This window comes from Macrobrachium nipponense, chromosome 4, assembly GCF_015104395.2.
Source record: "Macrobrachium nipponense isolate FS-2020 chromosome 4, ASM1510439v2, whole genome shotgun sequence".
NCBI lineage: Eukaryota > Metazoa > Arthropoda > Malacostraca > Decapoda > Palaemonidae > Macrobrachium > Macrobrachium nipponense.
Window position 1 is genome coordinate 94,509,413 of NC_061100.1, and position 27,500 is coordinate 94,536,912.

General features: G+C 35.3%; 2 protein-coding genes across 2 annotated transcripts in view; both read right to left on the reverse strand.

Annotated features, from left to right (window-relative positions):
• LOC135211032 (flotillin-1-like) overlaps positions 1 to 13,567 on the reverse strand; it is a 39,310-nt gene extending 25,743 nt beyond the window's left edge. Inside the window, exons 1-5 of the mRNA XM_064244066.1 lie at positions 13,332 to 13,567; positions 5,216 to 5,291; positions 4,365 to 4,455; positions 4,019 to 4,162; positions 2,977 to 3,096 (exon numbers count right to left, since the gene is read on the reverse strand). Of these exons, the coding sequence (XP_064100136.1) occupies positions 2,977 to 3,096; positions 4,019 to 4,162; positions 4,365 to 4,455; positions 5,216 to 5,291; positions 13,332 to 13,386 (486 nt within the window). The 5' untranslated portion in view covers positions 13,387 to 13,567. The remainder of the gene's footprint in view (positions 1 to 2,976; positions 3,097 to 4,018; positions 4,163 to 4,364; positions 4,456 to 5,215; positions 5,292 to 13,331) is intronic.
• The window catches only part of LOC135211034 (elongator complex protein 3), a 146,227-nt gene that overhangs the window by 88,787 nt on the left and 29,940 nt on the right, over positions 1 to 27,500 (reverse strand). The window lies entirely within an intron of this gene.

Consider the following 27,500-nt stretch of genomic DNA (forward strand, 5'->3'; position numbering starts at 1 on the left):
ATTTTTAAATTTGATGATGAAGTGAGAACAAACTGTATTTTTATCCCTGATATTGGTATGCCCTTCAGAATGTTAGTTTCTCAACAAGATCGTAGGATCGAACAACTGTTAGAGTTTGCATTGTGGGGATTGATCATATAAAAAAAAAGTATTGAGAGTAGCAGATCTTCCCAAGAGTATACTGTAACGCACGAGCCAAAGAGAGAGAGGAACTGCGACGCTTACAGTTAAATGTTTCAGTTACACCTGTGGGTGAATTGCACAGAAAACAGAGGCAAGTGAGTAAGCTGTTGTGTGAAATTGCTGAGCGAGTGCCATGGGGTTGTGCATGTGATGAGTGTGTGTGGGTTTGCTAGTGTGTAAGGGAGTTGACTGACAAGTCACAGTGTTTTGAACATGCAGGAGATAAATGCTTAATAAAAGAAAGAAAGAAAGAAAAAAGAAAAGAGTAACTTGTTGTGCCACCGTTCCTCCCTCTTCGATAAAGCAAACCATCCACATAATTTGTAAGTGCGACTAGTTGCCTTGCGTAGCATACCAGTGCGAGTCATGAATAAATGTGTCCGTCACAAAGTGAACAGAGAATATCATAAAAACATGCTTGTGCACTTTTGTTTCATGTCAGTTATTGCTGAGAAATTGATGTCTATCTAATTTTTAAAACATTCTGTTACAGTTCCAAGCATATAATGAGTGAGTCTATGTATTCATAATTGTATTATTTTTTATTGCATTATTAATTTTATTGCATTTCAAGTCGTATTAAACATCTTATTGCAATGTATCTCATTTTTATTCATTTCTATTGATGGCAATTATGCTGTGTCCAAAATTTCATATCATTGTCAATGCTGTGTATGCTTTGTCAGAAATTTATGATCTTCCATCAATGATGTGGGAGTGTGTAGTTATTTTGAAAAAAAAAAAAAAGTTATTTTTGTGAGTAATCTTTGAATTTTTATTTATTTATTTTTTTTTTATTGTGTTGCAGAAGGAACTCAGTAAGTTTTCTTATGCTTTTACCAAATTTCTTATGAGTAACGTTTCATTTTTGACTCATGTTTTGTGAATTTTTGTTTATGAATTTAGCTGTTTCGAGCTGGAGCTATGACTATCCATTTTTTTTTATTGATATCAATGAATGTGAACCAAAATTTGTTTTTCTGTATGACACATTGTGAGGCGTGAGACTCATTTGTTGTAACTTATGTTTGTAACACGCCAAATGGCCCTACCCTAATAGTTTTAAATTTTGCACAAACTGGATGGTACGGCACTCAAAGGCGGTGTGGCACTCAAAGAACAACAACAATGCGCAAATCATAAGATCAGTGTATGTCCTGCGGGACGCAAGAACTAGGGAGGGAGTGATGAGCTGATTCAATACAGTTTGAATATGCCTTTTCCGTGATATTCTTAAGTCCCGTGAAACCATTATAAGTGATACTGTGTGTGTGTGTAACAACACAAGTCGACCGCCAAAGACGTTAAAAGTTGGCGTGGCTTGGCAGTTCAAAAGAGTGCCACGTATCTCTATATCCCTTTGTGATTGGCCCTTGTGTCTAAGGAGCCAGAATAACCAATCAGCTTCTTGCATAACGATGCCATCTGAAAGGGGGCATTTGAAACAGGCCACACCATCGGTCAGAGGAGTTCGTTAGCGGGTCCCATACAGCACAGAGTGCCCAGTGCCGGAGTGCCCGCAGTCCCGTTCCCGTCAGCCGTCACACAAGGACGTGTATCGTCATGAGTGTCGATAACAGTCTAACCTGCCGTCCGGTTGTGCACTGGCATAGTTAACGTAATACTTACAAGTAAAGGCCACCTGTGTAGCTAAAAAGAATACACCTGTGTTAAACGTTCCCTCGATTATTATTTTTGCATGACCTCCATTGCATGCACGTAAACTTATCTCTCTCCTGTTTTTTTCCTTCATATCCCGAACCCGCAAATGACCGAGATCAGGTCATATACATATATATATATATATATATATATATATATATATATATATATATATATATATATATATATATATATATATATATATATATATATATATATATATATATATATATAGTATATATATATCTATATATATCTATATATATATATATATAATATACATATATACACACATCATACCTTTTCTGTCTCTGTAGAATTTTTTGCTGGGAATAATGATCTCATTCCAAACACTGCTGCAGCTGAGGCTGCTTGTTGATCTGTGCTGGTGTTGATCCATGCTGTCGCACATCCCTCAGTCCACCGAGCATAATGCTAAAATTCTTCGAGCATATTTTGCAGTATGCTCCGCTTTTGTTGTTGTTTTGGGGGACGAGCCATTGCTTTAAATCACTGTAATTTTGCCACTCTGGTCTAAAAGTACATATTTTCTATTCACTTTTTTGTTGCATTTTTTGTCGGACATGCTGCCTTATGTTTAAAAAATCAAATGCAAAGACATTTGTTCGTTCTCTGCCCACTGCACTGTTGCCAGTTTTGGGCGGCCGCCTTTACCCCATATTTTGCAAAATATCACTAGTATATTGTAATTTTTTTTTCAAATATTGAAAATACGGGACAAAAAGCGCCCCAGGGAGGGTCGATACGGGACACGGGACAAATGTCATAAATATGGGACAATCCCGTCAAATACGGGACGTCTGGTCACCCTGTCTGCGACAGATGTGATTTGCCAAAGGATTAGACAGTAAGTAGCCAAAATTCCATGAATCAGAAAATGATGGGGCAAACTTCACTAAAAGCGTAAACAACACTGTCAGTGTTATTTCAAGTAAGTATAAAATGCAGTACGATTAGAAAATAAAAAAAGAGGACCTGTCTCAATTAATCATTAAAAAAAAAGCATTAAGTTAGACAGAAAAACTGACATGGACTTAAAAGTCAGTTTCAGCTATGCTAGAAACATGCTAAAACTCTACAAATCATCATACAATACATTAGGCGTCTTACATTTTCATCCCAGATATTCTTGATAGTGTAAGACAGAAGCTGGAGTCCTAGAGTGCAAAGGTCCTTCGACGCAGAATCGAAGACTCTTGTGTTAAAGAGCTTCCTGTCTTTGTATATATCCTGCAATAAGTAAGCACTTATAACGAATTTGACGTTTTGAAAATACCAAAATGGCATTTATATTCCAAGTAAATAACACTACAAACACAGTAGATAGATAGACACAATTTAAGCCGGAGGCCAGATGTTGAGACCTATGATGATGTCATTGAGTTTTTTTAGATCGCAACAGGAGGAAAACCTCGTGGCTGCACTATTAAATAGTGTAAGAAGAGGATGGAAAGTAAGTTGGAAGAAAGAATATGAAAGGAGGTACAGTAAAATGAATGAAAGGGGTTGCAGCTAGGGGCCGAAGGGATACTGCAAAGAACCTTCAGTGATGAAAATAGACTAAATTTATTCTAAATGAAATTTAAAGTATAGAAGTTACAAGAATAAAACTGTTTTGCACAAAATTTCAAGAATATATTTATGTGGTGACTCAACCAAGAAAGCGAAATGAATTTAACATACTCAAAATTTAAAGCAACCAGTACATATATTTCATCTTTAAGTAGTATCAATAATGATACATTTTGAACTTAGTACTCACATATTAATCATAATGCAAATAAATTTTTTACTTAAATATAATAATAATAATAATAATAATAATAATAATAATAATAATAATAATAATAATAATAATAATAATAATAATAATAATAATAATGAAAACAAACTTTGCCCTAAAGTAATAATAATAAGGTAAATAAACTGCAATCAAACAGTAGTTATAAAAAGTAATAATAATAATAATCCACAATTACTATGTGGTATTAAACTATACTACGATATTGCTTTTGCATTTTACTTAGCAATATAGTTTACCACATACATAATTGTGGATTTTTATAACACAAACTATTCTTCATTAGATTGTGAATTTCTCAGCAATAATAATATAATAACAACAACAACAAGGGAAGGAAAGCTCCAATACCTCCACAGACATAGTGCCAATGATGCCCCTCTGGTGTCCTTCCAGGGTAGATGTAATGAGGTCTTCCAAATCTTCCTGCCTCTTGCCCAGGAAGTTCTCGCAAGCCAGCTCTAGAACCTCTGGAACGCTGCTGTTGATCTTGACCTGGTGGGGACAAGAAGGGTGCTCAGTTAAAAGAACAAGGGGACCCCCTGTATATATATATATATATATATATATATATATATATATATATATATATATATATATATATTTGTGTGTGTGTGTGTGAGAGAGAGAGAGAGAGAGAGAGAGAGATGAGAGAGAGAGAGAGAGAGAGGAGAGAGAGAGAGAGAGAGAGACTTACCTGTGCAATGCCAGTCACTTTCAGTGGTACACCTTTCATAGTGTATACATCCGGAGACTCCACAGTTAGGGCCATTACATTGAGGGAGAGTCTGAAAATGATCAAACAAATCCTTTCAGAATTATCATCAATATTGTTGTTGTTATTATTATTATTATTATTATTATTATTATTATTATTATATACACATGATGAAGACCCCTATTCATATGGAACAAGCCCATTGCAGGGGCCACTGACTTGAAAGTCAAGCTTCCAAAGCATATTATGGTATTTATTTGAAAGAAGTAACAGGAAATAATAAGAAATACTTGAAAAAATCAGTTGGTTGAAACTTAATAAAAAATTAACAAATGGATAACAATTTTAATAAGTTATTAAAATCTACACAGAGAATTGTGCCACTGCTTGAACTTGCCAGGTTCTGATTGCATTGCACAACATTCACATTCTTATTATTATTCATTGTCACTTATACGTTATCATTCATTCTCCTTCATCTACAACTCAGCTTAGGAGTTGCACTTCCTATAACAAATGAGAAATGACTCAAGATTCAACAGATATTTGTCAATTTTTTCAGTCAACGATTCTGACAGCACCACATCCCTAAAGGGGAGCATATGGTTCCTCACTAAACTTGGATTCACACAAAGATCCTATTATATATATATATATAAATATATATATATATATATATATAATATATATATATAATATATATATTATATAATATATATATATATATATATATATATATATATACTATATCCTCTGACTGAAGTCTAGGCCTAGTACATCACATCTTACTAAGCCTACATTTATATGAAAGACTCTTTCTCTGGCCTTACCTTCGCCATCGTTGGAAACAAGTGAAAGCGACGACCCGCCCACCAACTATCATGGCCGGCTTGTCATACCCAACGCCTGCATTTAAGAGGAAACATTCATTACTATTAGAGTACCATTATCATTCGAGAATACTGTTTGAACAAAAAAAGATGGTACAGTGGACCCCCCTTATTCGTGTTCTCAGCATTCGTAGATTTCTCTATGGACCATACCTACCTATTATTCGCAGGAAGTTTGCATATTTGCAGTATTTTTCTATGAGAAATATCCATAAATTCCTGCTTTTTGTTTATCAATTTCATCATAAACTGCACTTTAAGTGATAAAACCACTATAAAAAAGGTATAAACATTTTAGTGGGTTTTTCATGAGTTTTAACTAACAAAATAGGCAGTTTTGAGTGCTTTTATAGGGGTTTCAACTATTCCCAGATTCTAGCTGTTTGTTGGGGGAGAGGGGTCAAGTACGCATCCCTCGCGAATACGAGGGGAACACTGTAATCACAAGAGAAACAACTAGATCAGTTAGCTGCAATGCAAAACGAAAAATGGATTAGGATGTGGTCAATGAACATATATACACACCCCGGCCAAAGCCGCGGTAACCAATTTGGTCTGCAACTGTAGGCTCATCATGATCACTCACAGATACTGCGGAACACTAAGAGGTGGTCATCACACTCGTTAATGAAACCTCTAAAGAGAAATAAGAAGTAGATAAGCTAACTGCGAGATAATGTGGGAAATTCAATCGCTCAATGAACATATATGCATCCCTCTCATTACCGTCTGTACCCACACAAAATATTATACACAAACTGACAAGATAAATTTCAAAGTTGCATAAATAATAAAGTGTTATTTTAGTCGTTTCCATCAATGTAATGACATTCGCTTTATCAGAAACATGAAAAATCAGAATGAATAAATATTAAGTGGCAACACTGGTAGTTTACCAGGTAGTATTGATTGTGTACTATTGATATACTCAATGGTAACCAACAACACTAAACTGCCAATAGCCAATACACCTCTCTCTCTCTCTCTCTCTCTCTCTCTCTCTCTCTCTCTCTCTCTCTCTCTCTCTCTCTCTCTATTAGAGTTTATGCAAATTCATTGATTCATGTTGCCCAAATATTTAATCAAACGTTTATACCTTATTTAAACCAGTATTGAAAATTGCAGTTAAAAAAAGTGTATGTACCATATGTATATATTTTTTTTCTTTTTGAAAACAAAAACATAATATAGTTAAGCAGTACAATAATTGAGAATACATGACTGAGAAATAGGTGTAGTAACTGTAAAATGAAGAATTATACAATAATAATTCAAGGTGGCATCTCTCTCTCTCTCTCTCTCTCTCTCTCTCTCTTAAAAACAAGATGCCTGTGGTGATAATAATAATAATAAATCAAGAAGAATAATAAGTGAATAAACAGTTCTTCATATACTGACATACATCTCATTCACACTCCCATATTCCACTTAAGAGGTTGGTATACTAATACGACAAACTTTGACCTTCAATAAAATAAAAACTATTGAGGCTAGAGGGCTGCAATTTGGTCTGTTTGATGACTGGAGGGTGGATGATCAGCATATCAATTTGCAGCCTTCTAGTCTCAGTAGTTTTTTAGATTTTTTTTTTTACATTTAATAAGTGAATGCTTTTATAGCTATTCATATAAATTATGGGTTAATGACCGTTGTAGGAACTTCGGAAATAACATAGATTCCTAGGAGAGAGAGAGAGAGAGAGAGAGAGAGAGAGAGAGAGAGAGAGAGAGAGAGAGAGAGAGACTTAAAATTTAGAGTAATGAGAGAGAAAACCAACGTAAAAGTAACGAGAGAGAGAGAGAGAGTTTTGGATGGAAAACATTAATAATAATTAAACAAGAGGAAAAGAGGTACTACTTTCAAAAGTGAAAATATCAATCAGAGAGAGAGAGAGAGAGAGAGAGAGAGAGAGAGAGAGAGAGAGAGAGAGAGAGAGAGTGGTAAGAGCAACCAGCATAAACATGGCTCTATTCATTTCGGTACTAAAACAACGACCGTGAAAATCACTGGGGAGGACTTTTTATTGTTATCGCCTTCATTTGTTTCAGCCTTTTTTTTTTTTTTTTTTTTTTGAAATCGATGTCCCTGGTAAATTTTTTTATGACTTATTTTTCATGGTGTTATTTTATAAAAAGTATCGTGAATTGAGTTTTTTGGGTACATTTTTATATAACTTTTTCATGCTTTTATGGACACAAAGGATCGTGAATTGTGATTTTGCGTAATTTTTTATAACTTTTTTTCCATGATGTTATTGAACACAAAGTATCGTGAATTGTAATTTTTGGGTAATATTTTTTTTTTTTTCGTTTATTTACATGCTGTTATTGAACACAAAGTATCTTGAATTGGGATTTTGGGTAATTTTGGAAGGAAAATATTTTGCGTGCACAGTTCAACTCTGTATTGCAAGAACTGAAGCTGCAATAGTACTACGAGGCTTCAGCCTCAGTCAATTGCAAAGTATACTGTAGTATATCCATCTCAGTAACTGAGGTCTCCACATTTGTTTTTCTTACGAGAGCATTTCGTTTTTAAGAAAAAACGTTATCAGGCCTATAAAAGCGCAACTAGACACACACACACACACACATATAATATATATATATATATATATATATATATATATATATATATATATATATATATATATATATATATATATATATATATTACATAAAGTTCGAACGCCATCACTCCAGTTGATTAAGAGCATTCCTGCCTATTGATCTCTGCTCTGCTACGGAGATGATACGGGTCTCTCTCTCTCTCTCTCTATGACAAATACAACCGCATTGGAATGTTAGATGCAACTTAGGCCTAAGGCCAAGCGCTGCGACCTCCTATGATGAGGTCAATCAGCACTGAAAGGGAAACTGAGAGTAGATAGGTTTGAAAGGCGTAACAGGAGGTAAAACCAATTGATAGGAGAGAGTGGAGAGTCGTACATTAGAATATGAATGGAGGTACAGCAAAAGGAATGAAAGGGGTTGCAGCTAAAAGACGATAGGTCGCTGCATAGTACTTTAAAAGTTTTGTCTGTATCTTCTGCAATTATTATTATCATTATTATTATTTTATTATTATTTGCATATCTTTGTATCTACAGCTTAAGTAAGTTTTACAATATACTTAAAAGTCGTGAGGAAAAGGCAAACAAATATACGAAAGAAAACTGGGTCAACGTACAGGCAAAAATAGACGTTAATCAGCAAAAGATATATTTAGACGCACCTGGTTATGCGATAAGTATCAGCCAATGTTCAGGTTGCCCAGAAGGAGAGAGAGAGAGAGAGAGAGAGAGAGAGAGAGAGAGAGAGAGAGAGAGAGAGAGAGAGAGAGGTTTGGCATCTTGCCACTAAACTATGGGTCAAGATGTCACTACTAAGTCTTCCTTTGGTTTGGTCACGATTAAAGAAAAAAAAAAGCATGGAATAAACAATATTAGGCCTAGCTGATTGGTGTAAACTTGACCAAGTGTGCTCCAGTTGACTATATGGGTCTAGGAGTCCATTATTTCTTCTTTTTTTAAGTTACAACTAAAGTCTAGCATTTCCTTCAAACCGTATCACGAAAAAATGGCCGGATATGACTTCGATTTGACACCAGAATGGAAAAACAATATTACGCCTAATTGCCTGGTGCAACATCTGCCATGTGGTGCTCTCGATTACTATGGGCCTATAGGTCTTTTTTTTTTTTTTCTTTCTTTTTTAGACAAATAAATTCTTGCACTTTCCTTAAGGCGTCAACAATACCATGGACGTGCATGGCTTCCATTTGACATCTATAGCATGGAAAAACAAAAGTAGGCCTACAGTTGATTGGTGCAAAAATTTGCCACCTGGTATTGTAGAAGTAAAAAAAGTAGCTCGATTCCCATGGCTGTCATACCGAGCACGGGTGTGTTGCTATTACTCAAATCAAGACTTATCGTTATTAATATTATAAGAGCAGATAATAATGCAATAATATAAACTTTAATGGACATTCATCAACTAGGCCTAAGACTGAACGAGAGATCTATGGGGAGAACGCAAGGGCAATAGGACATCAACAAAAGGAAAATTTAAAAATCATGGTCTAGAGATTACTACATCATTAAGGCCGCCTCTTAGTCATCGCTCTCTTTTCATTCTTCTTCGCCAGATTTTCGTGCAAGATGCTCCTCAACACCAGGGGTCAACATAGGTCAATATGTATGTATGGTGTTTTTACGTTGCAAGGAACCAGTGGTTATTCAGCAACGGGATCAACGGCTTTACGTGACTGACGAACCACGTCGAGAGTGAACTTCTATCACCAGAAATATACATCTCTCACTCCTCAATGGAATGCCCCAGAATCGAACTCGCGGCCACCGAGGTGGCAGGTCAAGTCCATACCGATCACACCATTGAGGCGCTTAAAAACAACAAAGGTCAGAGTCACAGGGTGGCCCTTTATCAGAGTTATTCGGCACCTACTTCCACCCTAGGAAGGTGTTCCCCAAGGGAGCATGTTGTGATATCTTCTTTAGCATCTTCTACTAAACTCTACACCGTGTAGAAGTTTCCTTATATTGATGCAAAACCTATATATATTATTTTTTAAAAAGAAGCGTGCATAGTTTCAATTGTATCGCCAATAATGTCCGCTATAATGTGCTAAGTTTGGCTGAGAGATATGAATGGCTTAGACTTAGAGGTAACTTAATCAAAAAATGTAGTATCATTTAAACTTGAGGTCATTGTATCAACTATAGCTATACTTCTCCAGCTCAAAATGGCTTAACGGAAACCACACCCATTATATTTTTATTATTATTCTTGTTATTTCTCACAATATGGACGTATCCGTTAAGATGCCAAACCGGCTAATTCATTTCTAAGAAAACTACCACAGAATGAGAGGGAAACAGTGTCCAGGGAATTAGAATACAAAATAAATAAATAAGAGATACATCAGCCTAGGGAATTGGATTCAACTCCAGAAAACAAATAAATATATAAAGATAAGAAGATTAACGAAAATATAAATACTATACTTCTGCACACACACACACACACACACACACACAGAGAGAGAGAGAGAGAGAGAGAGAGAGAGAGAATGTACGTATGTATAGTCTATATATGTAACTTGCGTAATAGATACTTTTAATAAACATCTCAAACCTCACAAATAAAAAAAATGGTGCGACCTTGTAAAAAGGAAAAAAAAATCTAATGGCCTCATTTCTCTCGAAAATATGATAAGCGAGTTTCTGATCCTCAGTTGAGATAACAAGTCTTCGGACCAGAGATAACACTTAAGACAAGCAGCACCAGTATTCTAAGAGTCAACCATGAGTTTACAACATTAATCTGAAACTCTGCTCGCTTCTTTTCATGCCTCTCTCTCTCTCTCTCTCTCTCTCTCTCTCTCTCAACGTCTTCTGAATGAGCACAATTGTGCTGGAGATAAATTTATGTGTATGACGTAAGTGCTCATTTTAATCAACCCCTTTATAAGGCACACAGTAGTACTTATAAGTAACTATCATTCCTCTTGCAAAGGTTGCAAAGGCCCAACTCTCTCTCTCTCTCTCTCTCTCTCTCTCTCTCTCTCTCTCTCTCTCTCTCTCTCTCTCTCTCTCTCTCTCTCTCTCAACTGTAAACTGATATAAAAGTTGGATTTTGAAATCAGTTATACCCCTATCGAAGACAGACTATTGAAACACGAGAATTTCTCTCTCTCTCTCTCTCTCTCTCTCTCTCTCTCTCTCTCTCTCTCTCTCTCTCTCTCTCTCTCTCTCCTAGATATCTATGCTATTTTATTGCAGAAGACTGCGAGAGCAGCTGTTTTTCTTAATGAGCCTATACCTATAAATATAGACTAATGAAAGACAAGAACAGACAAAAAAAATAATTTTTTTAAAGTACTTTCTTAGACCTAAGTTAACGTGCAAACGATCGTTGTATGAAACACAAACTACTATAATATATAACTAATTTCAATGGTTACAGCATTCTTTAAACCTAAAATTATACTATCAGTTTACTCCAACCAACAGTCAAGGCATAGGTTCACAAACCATACGGGTAAGTAATATAACGCTATCCCCTATTTGTCTATTTCTTTAAGTGATACTTTAGTCTGAATTGCAAGTTATAATACTAGAGTTCGCAACGTATCATTAAGCATTAATAATTAGAGTACCGATGTATTCTCCACATTACGAAATACAGTAGGCGATTAATAGATTTTTTCTTAAATTAGGAACATTTTTTATAAGTGCTAACCTAGTTTAGCGAGCCAACACTGACACTGCCGAATTCTCCCATAAATTCCTCTCTTAATTACATATTTCCGGTCCATTGACGTCGCAAGGAGAGATTCTATCAATGATAATTATACACTCAACTTTAATTCACCAAATAATTTCAGTAAACAGGAAAACTGTAATAAATAAATTAGTAAAAAAGGAGGAAAGTGATCCGTAAACATACTTGGCAACTCACGCCAACGATGGGGCGTGTCCGCGAAGACCACATGGCTGAGCCCGTGACTGAACATACGCTATACTCTCTAGAGTCTAGACCATACAACTATGTTGGCGCTATAGTTATATACTCCCTCCGAAGGATATACAGATTGAATTACGCTTATGATTAACCTTCACGGCGTATGCATTGGCAGATTATGACGTCACGTCTATTGGCTAACTATAGCATGGGTTGTATAGTCGCAACACATACACACACGAGGCCATATCATACCGTAGTACTCAGCACGAACGTTAAAGTAAATGTTCTTCTAAGTTACTTACCAAATAATCCATTTAACTGATGGAAATAATCAGTAAGTAGGGAAATAAATACGTTAACATACGTGTGCACGAACCATAACAGGTGGACGTTACTATTCTACAAATGAATTCATTATTAGAGTAATCAACTTCGTGTCTACGCTATAGGGGGAACTGTGAAACACTTATGTAGCTCACTCATGCTACGAGAGGCCAAAAACCACAGTACCACACCCATGCAACATCGGCGGATATAGGGTAAATGAAGGAAATTCGTTCTATCGCGCATATAAATATATTCAGTTACATTTTATATAAATAAAACATGATCCAAAGTTACATTAGGACGTTATAAGCTATGGGTATAGGCCTAATTATAACGAGAAGGCAAACACATATTTTTGCATGCATAAACATGTTTCCTGTTACGGTGTAGGTAGGCTACGTATTTTTTTTTTCACGGGAGGGTAAACTGATTACTGTCGTAGTTAAGACATTAATTTGAAAATCTCATTCTTGTTTTAAAAAATTAAGCTCTAAATACGTGGCTGCAGAAGGGAGTAAACTGTAGGATTATATTTACACACACACACACACACACACACACACACACACACACACACACACACACATATATATATATATATATATATATATATATATATATATATATATATATGTGTGTGTGTGTGTGTGTGTGTATACATTATAGGTATATATGTGAACTATATAAATATTAAATTGCCAAAGCATACACCATTAGAAATGTAGATAATTATGCAATTAACAATTAATTCTTCTTCGCTCTTTTTCTAAACACTTGTCCTCTATCATTCATTAGATAATAAATATAGTAGTCCTGTAGCGTATCACCTTATAGCTTTAGAATTAGACAAAGTATTATTCAGCCAATTACGAAATCATACGTGAAAATGCATGAAAAGGAACCAATACAGGTATTTTGGTAGTAAAGTCTGAATTTCAATAACATAAAACAACAATAACCCAAATAGTCATGAATTGTTTATTTTCGCATTAGGCTAATAATGATGATCACAGTTCCGAGGACATTAACCCGACGGGGCTGCTGCCCTTGGGTACTCCAGCAGATATCGACCTGCCCGTGTTAACATTCCTCCGAAGCCAAGATGATGCCAACGGATCTCGCAGATTGCGAGCGAGTGTATGTATGACATATACTCCGGCGGGCGACCTCGCCACAGAGGAACCACCCACCCACCACCGGTCCTTCCCTAAAAATTTAGCAGAGTTGTAATCAATACTCACCAGACACAACGAGGACTTCATTTGGCCCGCAGGTCAAGAATATAGGAATCACCATTTCTGTAAGGATGAGGGTCCTCCTTCGAGAAGTCTCACTGCGCTTTCTGCAGGGGCGAATTAAGTATAACTCCCGCCGAAGTGTGTGGGGATATATCGCGACGAACGGCAACAACCACTATACTAGATCCCCGCTCCGGACGGCACCCTCGGGCGCTTGGCTACTACTACCGCGCGTAGTATATAACTTTTTGACAAACGGCCCGCTACTTGCTATTTTAGGTGTATAATCCCTGTCCCTTCCCTTTTCCTAGACATTCGGGATGTTTCTACAGGTTTCGAGTCAAAGGGCGGCTATTTCATACGCCGTCGTCAAGGGCGATTTCATCGCCGTATCAAAGTTTGAAGAATTCATACATAACACGTCACGATGAGAGTAACTTGCCAACGGTTGATAATCTTAAGTTGACAGTGGCCGTTTCACTTCGATTTTATACGCTGGGGAAGTGAAACTAACAAGGGTAGTTGAAAATAACAATGTATTATTCTGCGTATCTATGTCCGTACGTTTCAAAATTTAAAAAAAAGGTCTTGCATTATCACAGAAAAACATGCCACAGGTATGAAGCACTCCTGGCAACGTTTCACAGTTCGCCTATCCCCGTGTCCGAAAGAGTCAATGCCCGCCAGAATATATTGTTATTTTTGCAAAAAAAGGGGGCATTCGCAGATAAATTCATGAAAGGGCGTATCATGCTACTATAAATGTAAATTCATTAAACAATATAGATCCATTATTTCGATGCTGGGAGTAGGAATATACGAAGAGATGAATCACTAACTGCGTTCCGGCTGATAGATCCGGAGGCCGACAGGGCCCAAGACTCTAAAGACGTCTTCCCTATAATTTCTAAAGGATCTGAACGTCGCTTTCTATAGACCCACGGCACTCATGACCTTCATTCACGTGACTATATCATTCTATGAATTCGCATAACTCAAAGGATCGTTCACATTTAGATACATGCTATATTTTAAAAGATTAATAACGCTCTCGAATTCTTGGTTTTTGTCAATTGTATTTCACGACCATTGGATTCATTCATGGCTGCCAGGAATGCTTTTAGGAATGTGTACTCCCGCGCCAATACTGGGAATCTCTGCTGGAGATGATGATTATATAATTCTCCGAATTGCGAGGCTCCATAAATGTTCCCACGAATTCGTTCGCTGCCCGGACGAGGAGGAAGAGCGAAAGTTATAGACGCAAGGTACTACGGTTCGAAATCTTGCCAAGCGTTGCAGGTTCCTGCTGGGTTACGTAACATTACAACATAATTCTGAAATCAAGTTAAGTTCAAACCCAGCGGTGAAATTATTTGTTGGGGCGGGGGGGGGGGGGGGGGGGGTGGGGGGGGGGGGGAAGTATGAATGTACTACCAGTTCAACCTATATACAGTCGAAGATACATAATTTATTATTGAAGAATCACTTCAGAAGTATTTGAGCGTTGCCAGCCATATCAACTACATAATGTGCCCGATGGTTGCAATGGCAAACGGCATGTGTGTGTCCTTTAAATGAGAGAGAGAGAGAGAGAGAATTAATTTACGTTAAATAGAAGGTTGCTTAATTGTGCTAGGACTAGGTAGTATATATACTCCTGTATATCCTATATATAACCCGATATCATCTCTACAATCTCTATTTAGGTCACCACTCACTAGAAAAGTGAGATTCCGGAAAAGGCAGGTCCAGAGATATGGGGAATCTGGCGGTAGACATCATTTTCTCTCTCTTTCTCTCTATTTCCTGTTAAGATACTAATAGTTGCTTCATTTACAATGCCCATCTTTTACCCCTTCTCATCCCCTATTCCTATCAGGGCTGAACTCGGACTTAAAGGGCATCGGTAAGGTCACTATTCATCCCAGCGACCTCAAAAACTATAGATTAGACAGTAATATCTGTCGTTTTCAGTCATTTTTACATGTCACCCTCCTTCCCACGCCCAAGCCCTATGTACCAGTGCCTACCTTTTCCTGGTACCGAAATGAGATATGATAAACCCAGTGAGGCGACTTTTGAGCGCAAGACAAATGAGCGCCAACAAATGAGCACCGACAATTGAGTGCAAGACAATTGAGCGCAGTAACATTTGGGCGCCAAAAATTTTTATTTATTACACGTAAATACTTTAAATTATCTCAAAACAGTTTATAAAAGGAAACAAAATTAGTTTTAATCTTTATTTTTTATGACATGTAAATTATATATAAACAAAATCATGTAAAAAACAGAAATATGACGGCTTAGATTTTTATTTATTACACGTAAAATACTTTAAAATATATCAAAACAGTTTATTACAGAAATAATGTAAAAAAAAACAGAAAGTGAAAGCTAAATATTTATTCAATGCATGTATATACCATGAAATACCTAAAAACAGTTTATAAAACTAAATTTGTACTTCAGCAAGCTAATTATTAAAGATATTGAACGAAGATATTCTACTCGGTCTCTTGTAGAATATTCGCTAACAATTTTTGATATAGCCTTATTAACTTTACATATTTACTTTTGCTTTCCATTTTTTCTACATGGGCTGACCCAGTATCTATTCTGAAAACTTTATTTGATGTATGGTTTTGTTCAACTCTTTAAAGTTTCAATGAATTTGTAAATTGTAGGATGCATATGCCCTATTGACATCTGCATTGCCCGATGCCACCCTTCTAACGAATTATTTGTACGCGGATGTTCACTGACAACACGTTCTACACACTCCAGACGCTTGGAGGAAACAAAGCATCTCTTCTTCTTCCTCTCCTGCAAGGTCTTCCTATCCAAGTGTCGTCAAAGTAAAAGACTAACTCATTTAGCTCGTCAGGAATTACATCATGTAAAGATTCAAATACATTTATTATATCATTGGGAGGAACGAATGCCAAGGCCACTAGCAATTTTTAGTATTGCCGTATTTCTTCCCTGGTACAGTATAAATTAGTCAAACCTAAATCCTGAATTTTTCTCCAAACGGCTTGGGATAAATGGAAGAAACACCCAAAGACATCAGCATTTCTGAAGACAGAAAGAAAAGATTTATGAAATGCTTTCTCGTAGTCACACAAAATTAGGGTTGCCAGATTTCAAGATAAGCAATCCGGGACATTCTTAAAATCTCTCTAATACATAGACATCCCAGATAAACATCATATAAATAGATACAGACGCAGTGAAAAACATCAAGCAAGTATTTTAATAGGATATAAGAAAAAAAAAATTGTTAAACTAATATTAATGCAAATTACAATAAAGAAACTGAGAAGAAACGGAAACTAATCCCAGAAAATTTGTAATCATTACAAAATAATTAAGATACCAAAGTATCTTTTTCATATGAAAACTGAAGATAAATGAAAATAAGAAAATTGTATGCACAGAAAATAATGAAAATTCGAAACTTCTTATTTTATCTGTATTTCTCAGATGATTTTGCTTTCTTTAGAAGTTCCATATTTCCTAATACTGCCAGTAAAATTCTTTGCATTGACAATTTATGTTCCACTTACACTGTAAAATAGCCTCTATAGTTGTCACATCCAATTTATTCCTCTCGTCAGTCCACTGAGCACTCATCATAGTAAAAGAACACGGCTCAACATTTGCATTATGCGCAGGTATACTAAACAAATATTGACACAAATTAATATCTCAGAATACTGTTCTTCGAAGTCGAACTGCTGTAGGATAGAAAGCCATTTTTCATGACACATCTTGGTCAACCATTCTTCAGGTTTACTCTGCATTTGTTTATCAAGGAGTATTTTAAATGTTGACCACTGACAGAAAAGGACGTTGTCGTCATGTTTACACCTTTGTTTTTTAACACTACGACAAGACGATTGTATTTGTTCCCATGCTGGAAGTGTATCTAATAACATCCATGAAAAGATATCAAAACTTTCTAACGATGAAGCCCATTTCTTAAGATAGTCATGGCAAGTGACGTAGTAGTTATCCACCTCAAGTAGGAATTTTTTCATCTCTTGAGATGTGAATTCATCATCTTTAAGGCACCGTTTTAACACTAAGAGGAATAAATTTTTCATCCATTCTTGCCTTTATTAAAGCAACTATTTCTTTTAAACAGCCAAGCACTTTCAAATAATGCTGTTAGCTCGTCTTTTCAATCTTCATATCCTGCTGCTAAATACATACTCAAAGACTGTGAACAAAATATGGGTAGGGTTGGCTTCGCTCAGTGGATCGTTACAAAAATCTAAAAGAATTTGAGGAGCTTTTTCTTCAGAAGCAAAGAAAGATTTCAGTGCTTCAAATAATTTTAGAATTCTCTCAACTGCCCTCATTAAAGAAAGCCAACGAGTTTTAGAATGAGAAAGAATTGATGCATATTGAACACCAACAAAGTCGCAGAATTCTTTCAGTTTCTCAGTTCGAACAGTGTAAATACTAAAGTATGAAAACACTTTAACAACGATTACTTCAACATCAATAGCAATAGACAAGACATTGGCAGCGGTATGTGCAGCATTGTGGAGAATATGGGCTGGGCATCCTACACCTTCCATCGAGTCATTCATGCTTTCCTTGACTTTCGAAAAGACATTATTTGTGCCTTTACGTAAACGTCCACCAAAATCAGTATTAGTGTTATCGCCACCAAAAGCTACACATTTTTTAACATCCAGTCCTAATTCGATGAGGCTCTCTCTGCAGAAGTTTGAAATTGTTTCCGAGGTCTCATTGGAAGGGATTTTACTCGCAATAATTTTATCTGCAAGCCATTCTTCCGTGAAAAATATTGTACAATCAACTGAAATATTTTCTCAGCATTATGGTTACTTGCATCTGTAGATATACTATAAAAAGAAGAATTATTTGTATCTTTAACAACTTCGGCAATGCTATGTGGAGCCAGAACGTTTTTAATTATTGCAGAAAATTTTGTCCTAGCACTAGAAAATTTGCTTGCAATTTTGGAATCAGGAAATACTGTTGGCAGTAGTACATTCGTGCAATCATTTGAACTGAAGGACTGATTATGGCAAACAGTATGAAAGGCCATGGCAACTTCTGCTGCTATTATCTTAGTTTCTTCATCTGTGTTTTTCTTGATCAAGAAATTTTTCATTTTATCATCTTTGGAAGTGGAGGAAACGTTTTGTTTGTGCTTTGTCTATGTGCCTCTTGATATCATTCTTCCCACCATGTTTCAATAGTGAAATTGCAATGGCATAATCGACAGTTTGCTTCATAACAATTCCTGCCTTGTTTGATAAATGTCCATTCGCTGGAATATTCATCTCGAAACTTACATTTAAGTTTTGACATCTTGTTTTAAAGATGAAAAAGGTAGGCCGTAGCAAACAGTAACGGCACACACACTTGAATGAGAGGCTAATGCAGTACTGATGCAGGAGTGCAACTCGCCAAGCAACGGAACAAGTTGCAAACGCGATTGACTGCGTCAGTCGTCACGTAACTTTTAGCAGCATCGTTGATTCGTTGGGTTATTCAAATTGTATTTTCATCAATATAATTTCAACTGAAAACCTTCACTTAATTTATTTTATAATGTAATGTTCTTTATTTGATTTATTCATTTATTATTAGTCTATTTCATTATTACTTTTTATTTTTTTTTATGATGAACGAAATCCGGGACAAAAGGCCGTCCCGGGAGGGTCTATCCGGGACTCAGGACAAAATGATCAAATTCGGGACATGTCCCGCAAAATCGGGACGTCTGGCAACCCTACACAAAATGGAAGATGGAGCAATCTCATTATCCATGAAAAGAAGTCTTATCAGAGCACGGCTATATGCTTCCTCTGACTTTCTCTGAAAGAGAATGTATACCATTGGAAGGACGCTTCTTTTATATAGGATATGAATCACATATAGCTGATAAAATAACTGAGGAGCTATTTTGAAAGTCCCATCTCCCATCCAGTGCTTATTTTCTTTCATCAATCTCAAATTATCAGGAGTGGCAAATATAAAATAACGATCCGGGTCATCACTACCGGAGTCATATGCAAGAAAATTTTCACCAGCATACGTGTAAGCAAGTTCTTGTGGTATATCTATTTCCCCTACGTTACTTGGAGCCGGGATAGGTAATCCCTTGCACTTCCGTTGTTTGTACTGTCCGCTGAAGGGAATGAAACTTAGGAAGAACAGCGACTACCTCAGGATGCAAATTAATTTGGGTCTCCTGAATGATTCGCCTTAATTGGTGCATCAGATGCTGCTGCCCTTTCGCGAAGCCGCATCATTGAAAAGCTAGCCGCCGACTTTGCAGGATCTTGTACATGATCGTGATCACTGGCAAATGTGCATTCACCTCCAAAAACACGTATCCTTCCTTTGCACTTTCCATTTACACAACGCCATGACTCTTTGCCACTCTTAAGCACTCTGTCGAGTCTGTAACAATACCCTTCGTTTAATATATTTTGTTTTCCTTTGGACGATGTTATTTTCTCCATCTCGTGGGCTCTCTGAACCGAAATAAATCAAAACTAATTTACCTTTTCTTAAACTCACAGATTCTGAAAAATGTATCGACTGGTTTTAACGATAATAACCAAACAATTATAATAGTCAAACAACAAATACACAGCGTTGTTAACTATTGTCGGCGCTCATTGTCTTGCGCTCAAAAGTCGGTGAACCGATAAACCCATAGATTTTATTCAGTTACTAAGTCTATGGGCAGAGCCATGGCCCTGTCTCATGGAATCCCCTCTCCACCTCACCCCCTTTGGTGCTAGTGATGTCTTACCTACTCAGTATTCTATTCGAGATAGTAAGTCGTAAATATACCAAGTTTGCTTGAAATTGCTACATGCGTTTCAGAGTTATGTTGGAACATACACACATAGCACATACATACATCCATTTTTATATATGTGCGTACGTGTATGTGTGTGTGAGAGAGAGAGAGTGTGTGTGTGTGTGTATGTGCGTCCTTGAAATGAGAGAGAGAAATGTTCAACAAAAAGGTTGCTTGTGCTAGGCCTATAGGTATGTCAACAACACGATATTCTTCAACCATGCACACGAGATGATAGATCTTCTCTATAATTCCTTCTGAATGCATGTATTCCCCTATGCATCCCTATATATTCTCCATATATGCCTATATTATCTCTTTAAATAGGTCACCATTCGCTTAGACATCATTGGCGCCAACTGCATCGATCTGCTCTTGTGGCGGGAAAGTAGATGGTAGAGGTGGGAGGGGGCCGGGGTTTGTTGCGGTGAGAGGGGGGCGGCGGTTTCAATGGCGCCAAAACATCTTCACCACAACGGTGAGAATTTGGTAGATTTTTGTAAATAATATACTTTGTTGATATAGTACTAATATAAGAGATCGTATTTCCAACGTGGATTATTATTATTATTATTTTTATTATTATTATTATTAAAAATGGAAAGGACTCTTATCTTGCTAATGTATAGCTTCTAATAACGAGAAGGACTAAGACGGAAATGAGAAAGAAAAGATAAAATCGAAGAAAATTGAGAGAAGTAAAAAAGAAAACAAAAGACACACGTAATCTATAGTACACTGTCAGGTTTTCCCATAAGAATGAGAGCATATTTTGATTAGTTAACAACAACAACAATAATTAATAATAATGAAAAAGTTCGCTCGAAGTCGTAATACACCGTTACTATTAGTACTATGCTGAATAGACTTAGTATATCCCTTTCCTTTATCAAAATGGTTGCGTGAACATCGTTGTGTTATATCTAATATAGGTGCGTGGGAGAGAGAGAGAGAGAGAGAGAGAGAGAGAGAGAGAGAGAGAGAGAGAGAGAGAGAGAGAGAGAGGAAGTAACAGAAAGGAGAGAAGTTATTAGAGAATGGAATATAAAATTAGCCAATTAATAAGCACTAAATAGCTAAAAATCTATAAGAATAATACTGCTATTCAAGCTTCCAAAGAATATGGCGTTCACAATTCAAACTGAAAATGAAACGAGCTAAACGAAAAAATAAATAAAAAGACACGAAAAGAAAGATTTTATGAAAACAGGGAATCGGTAATTACTTTACATCGAGACCAATCAAAATTCCTATTCCTGAAGAAGGAAGAACCATTGCATGCGCATTTTGCTAGACAGTCGAAGATCTTGAAACTTTCGAAACAATGAGTTATGCGAGAGTGAATTAAAAAGCTAAATATGAGATAATAATTCCTTATAAAACTTTTTATTTACAGGAAAAAGAATAGCAGAGAAGAAAGACACATCACACGGAAAAAGGAAGAGAAGAGATAAGTCGCAAGAAACTAAACAAAAATATATAAAAAAAAAGTTCAGAAACGAAGACGAAGGAACAGGAAGTGCCGATGCAAGGATAATGACTATAAATCTATCTAATGAATAATTATATGAGTTAAAAGAAAATAATAGACTAAAAATGAAGAATGACACTTCACACAAAGAAATGAAGGCAAGAGATAAGTCGCAAGAAACTAAAAAAAAAAAAAAAAAAAAAAAAAAAAAACGAAGATGAATGAACTATGTAAGTCCCGATGCAAGGATAATGACTCGATATGAGTTAAAAAGGAAATAATAGAATAAAAATGAAGAAAGATACATCACGCAGAGAAAGGAAGGCAAGAGATAAGTCGCAAGAAACTAAAAAAGTAAAAACTATATAAAAAAAACTAAAAAACGAAGAAGAATGAACTTAGAAAGAAAATGTGTTAAAAAGGTAATAATAGAATAAATGTGAAGAAAGACACATCACACAGAGAAAGAAGGACAAAAGATGAGTCGCAGAAACTAAAAAGTAATATATATATATATATACTATATATATATATATATATATATATATATATATATATATATATATATAAAGTTTTTTTTGCCACGAAGGAAAAAATGAAAAAGCGAGATAGGCAAGTACTTTCGGTCCTGTTCGGACCCTTTACTGAGGCAAACTGATTTTACAGAGAACAACATAGTCAAAAGAAAGCTTAATATACAAACTGACACTACAAGATTAGCAAGCATTAAGGGCGATTTTCACTCTACAGAAAGGAGGAGCCGCCTGAGGGTAGCCACACCTTGAAGGATACATGCAGTAAACAAGTGATTTCTCCCAGAAAACAGTACATTTTGAAAAAACACGGGAGCATATACAATTTAATATCATGAATTTTTACACGAATTTTCCCAAAAAAATTATTATTAATGAAAAGACGAAAGAAAATTTAAATATATATATATCGAGCAAGAGAAAGAGGGAGAGAAAATATCGAACCAGAGAGAGAGAGAGAGAGAGAGAGAGAGAGACAGACAGACAGACAGACAGACAGACAGAGAGAAAGAAATACTATATACATGTGGGACTAATTTATTAGTTGTTCATTTATTTTAAGGTCCTTCATAAACATCTTACAAATATATGGGTTCAAATGGTACATTCCCAGACTAAGATTTAGGTTGTTTTTATTAGTGATTTGTATAATTGCCGATTCCAGTAAATTTCTTGAAACATAATCATTAGATCTAGCAATTACCGAGGTATCACTAGAGGATGAAATAACTTACAAAAAACTCGCAAAAAATCCGTTGGACCAGGTAATAAAAAACTTTAATATCAATATCAAAGAAATTCTTAAAGATAAAAAAGAACTTTTGTGTAAGTTAACTGTAAAGTGTCCCTCATTACCTTAGTTTATATGGCCTAGTCAAAAACTATAAGGAAAACAAACCTATGCGCCCAATTAGTACTGTAGGATCAATAGGATCAATTGCTTATAAAAATATCTAAATATCTTACTAAACTGTTATCCCCGCTACTAGGAACTGTATCTAATTCACACATCCGGAATTCTCTTGACCTTGTGGAAAAATTAAATAACATTGTACTAAACCCTAGCGATATTTTTGTCAGTTTTGGTGTATGTTCTTTGTTTACAAAAGTCCCTATTGACTCTGTACTAGAATATTTAAATAATGAACTTGTACTGCATGAATTGCCTATGTCTTTTAGTCACATAATTTCCTTAATTAAGTTATGTATTTGTGATTGATGATTTATCTTTAATGGAGAATATTACCAACAAATATTTGGTATGGCCATGGGTAACCCTTTATCACCTCTCCTTTCAAACTTATATATGGAATTTTTTGAGAGACAACACCTCCCGAATATCACACTTATCCCCTTAAAATGGTACTGATATGTCGATGATATCTTAGAAGTCTTACCTGGTGGTATCGATGTAAATGATTTACTGTCTAAATTGAATAATTTAGTCCCATCCATAAAATTCACTGTTGAAATTGAAAATAACAATGTCATCCCTTTCCTAGATGTATTAATACATAGAGAGTCTTTCCAATGCAAATTCAGTATTTATAGAAAACCCACAAATAATTTAACATATGTACATTTTTATTCTGGCACCATCGTAATATTTAAAATTTCAAATTTTTATTCTATGTTCCTATGCGCTTGTGTATCACGAGTCCACAATATATGGACCAAGAAATAGAATACATAAAAAAGATAGGAAACGATCTCTGCTACCCACCTCATTTAATTGATTTATGTAATCAAAAAGCTCACAAAAAGTTTTATAGTGTTGCTATTAATGAAAAAGAAATGCCTAAAAATGTACTTAGCTTACCTTATTTTCGTGGATTTGAAACCATAAAAATCAATATTAAATTGTTTAATGTTAATGTATGTGTTCTCTTATAACAATACCATTAAAGATATGCTTATTAAGAATGGTCCCGTAACAAATAACAACATCATTTACAAAATTCTTTGTAAGGATTGCCCATCGTTTTACGTTGGTCAGTCAAGTAAAAATTTATGTGTACGTATTAAGCAGCATATGTATTCAGTTAGAACAGCCCAGACTTCAAATGCACTGTTTATCCATCTGAGTGAAAAATCTCATTGTATTAATTGGGGTGATACCTCTGTAATTGCTAGATCTAATGATTATGTTTCAAGAAGTTTACTGGAATCGGCTATTATACAAATCACTAATAAAAACAAAAAAACCTAAATCTTAGTCTGGGAATGTACCATTTGGACCCATATATTTTGTAAGATGTTATGAAGGACCTTAAAATAAATGAACAACTAATAAAAAATTAATCCCACGTGTATATAGTTATTATTTCTTTCTCTGTATCTGTCTCTGTCTCTGTCTCTCTGTCTCTGTCTGTCTGTCTCTCTCTCTGTCTCTCTGTCTCTCTGTCTCTGTCTCTCTGTCTCTCTCTCTCTCTCTCTGTAGTAGCCATCTTGCTTGGTGAGACGTTCCCGCGTGAAATCAGATTAATCAACAGATATCACAAGTTTAACATACGACTAGAATTTGAGAAATATCTAGAAGTGTTCGTGAACTATCGGTGATAAGATTAGTGTGAAAAAAAAAAATAAGTAGGATAAAGCGTCTTCTAAGTTAGTTTATCAAGTGTAATACTGTAAATCAGAACAAGATGGCAGTAAGTTCCAACTGCGGGAAGAGATGGCGTAATTTAGCGTGTTTAGCAGATTCGCAATACGATGAGGTAGCAGGAAGGGAACTGGCATTTCTCATCTATGAAATCAGCAACAGTCCTAACCAAAAAGATACAAAAGCATTCATAGATATATTAGAAGGATATAATCCTTCAAACTGGAACAAATCTAATGAAAACATCTTGAAAATAATTGAAGAAGTTCCAAATAAAATCCAAGTGGTCAAGAGACTCATAAAGAAAATATACATAAACCAACATATTCCGACAAAGAAAATGAATAAGGTGAATCTTGTGAATATCCTAATTGACGCATTAGAAAAAGAATGCCAAAAGCATGCAAACTGTGTAAGGTTTGGTATAGCATAGTCAATCCACAAAACCTAATCAGAAAATGTGCTGCATGCAACATTCCGACCCATCCACAGTGTGCTGAGGTAATACAAGATATGAGAAAAGATACAAAAATTTTTTGTTCAACATGTATACTTTCATGGATAGACAATGTTATTAAATCAAGATTGAATGTACAAATAGTTGAGGATGAAGAAGAAGGAGGAAGAGGAAGAAGAAGAGAAGAAGAAGAAGAAGAGGAAAAAAACGGAAAGAGAAGTAAACAAAAATGAAATGACAGAAAAAAATAAGGAAAACAAAGAACAAGATAAAAGTATGGATGCAGAGATACTCATTGATACTACATATGAGGCAATAAAGCAGCATACCTACGAAGAAATAAATTACGATATGGCAACAGAAAAGCAAATCCCGAAGAGGCTCTACCCAGATCTACACAATGACGGGAAAGAGGAAAAAATAGACAAGAAAGACAAAATCTGCAACCTTTTGAAAAGAGGGAATTGCAGATTTGGAGAAAGATGTTACTACAAACATCCTAAGGTATGTCACAACTATGAAATATATGGTAAATGTGCATACCTAGATGGATATGGGGATGATTGCAGAGATCTGCATCCAAAAATATGCAAAAACCTAAAAGAAGGAAAAGGATGTAAGTTCGACAAAAAAATGCATATATATGCACCCTGTAGCCATGAATCATAATCAAATAAATAACCAACCAAGTAATAAAATCCAAAATAAGAAAGAAACAAATAAAGAGAGAAATCAAGAATATCAGGTAAAAGAGAAAAGCAAACCACCAATGAGATATGCAGAGATGTCAGCAAAAAAATTTCAATGCATCAGCTCCAAAATTCTACCTCAAGGGATAATAACTGTATTTATTATGCAAGAGGATATTGCAGAAACGGAGAAAATTGCAGATTCAGACACAAAATGAATAATTATGATGAAGGAAGATCAAATATTATGGAAAAGTTGGATTTTTTAATGTCAGAATTTCTGGAAATGAAAAAAAGAACAACATACCAGAAACAGGAAAGAGACATGGGGAAAATCCTTATTACTACCAATATTAAATGAAGGAGACCACGCAAACCATCATAGTGATGAATGCGCAGGGTTTAGTTACGAGTAACTCAAAAAGAAAAATAGAGTACTTAGAAGAACTAACCCAAATTGAAAAAGAAAATAGATATAATGAATATAAGTGAAACCTGGTATCCAAGAGACTGGGAATGATGATCAAATAAAAGGGTTCCAAACTTATAGATCAGATAGAAAAAATAGGAATCAAGGGGGAACCGCAATATATGGGAAAGACAAAAAACAAGGAAAAATATATGAGAAATATAGTAACTCAGAATGTGAAACTAATAGCGGTAGAATTTGAATCTGAAAAATTAATGAACATAGTAATATATAGACCTCCTAATACTAAAGAGTTTGACTTAATAATTGAAAAATTGGATGATATATGTAGAAATCACAAGGACTGGGGACTATTACTATATCTTGGTGACTTCAACTTTCCTTTCGTTAGAATGGAAAGAAACGAATAGGAGATTTGTGGAGTACTTATACATATAAAAAAGGGAGTAATAGTAGTGCAGAAGATAAGAGGCAATTCGAAAAGCTATTAGATATGCTACTAGAATACAACATTCAACAAATAAATCACCTGCCAACAAGAAAGGAAAATACTTTAGACCTAGTATTTGTGAACGAGGTGAATTATGTTAAAGAAATAATAGTTTATAATGCGAGTATTTCAGACCATAATGTCATAGAATTAACAGTTCATTCAAAGCAAGTGAAAACAGAGATAAGCAAGAAATGATAAGTGGGAAGGATATGGAAAATACAACTTCTACAGTAAAAAATATAAAATGGTCAGAAATAAATGAAGAATTAAACAAAGATTGGGATAACATTTTCGTAAGCGATGACATAAGGGTAAATACGGAGATATTATATAAAATATTAGAGAAAATAGTGGATAAATATATACCGAAGAAGAAAAGTAAACATCATTCATGCATACCAAGAGACAGAAGGATCTTGTTCCAGAAAATCAGAAAGTGGAAAAAAGGTCTTGCAAAAGAAAAAAATGCATGGAAAGTTATAGAACTAAAAAGTAAGTATAGAAAAATGCAGAACAAAAGATTATACAATCAAAAGAAAATGAAAAACAAGGGAATTGAAGAAAAAACCCTATTAAATATCAAGCAAAACCCCAAAAACTATTATACTCATATGCGAAGAAGATGAATAAAAGAA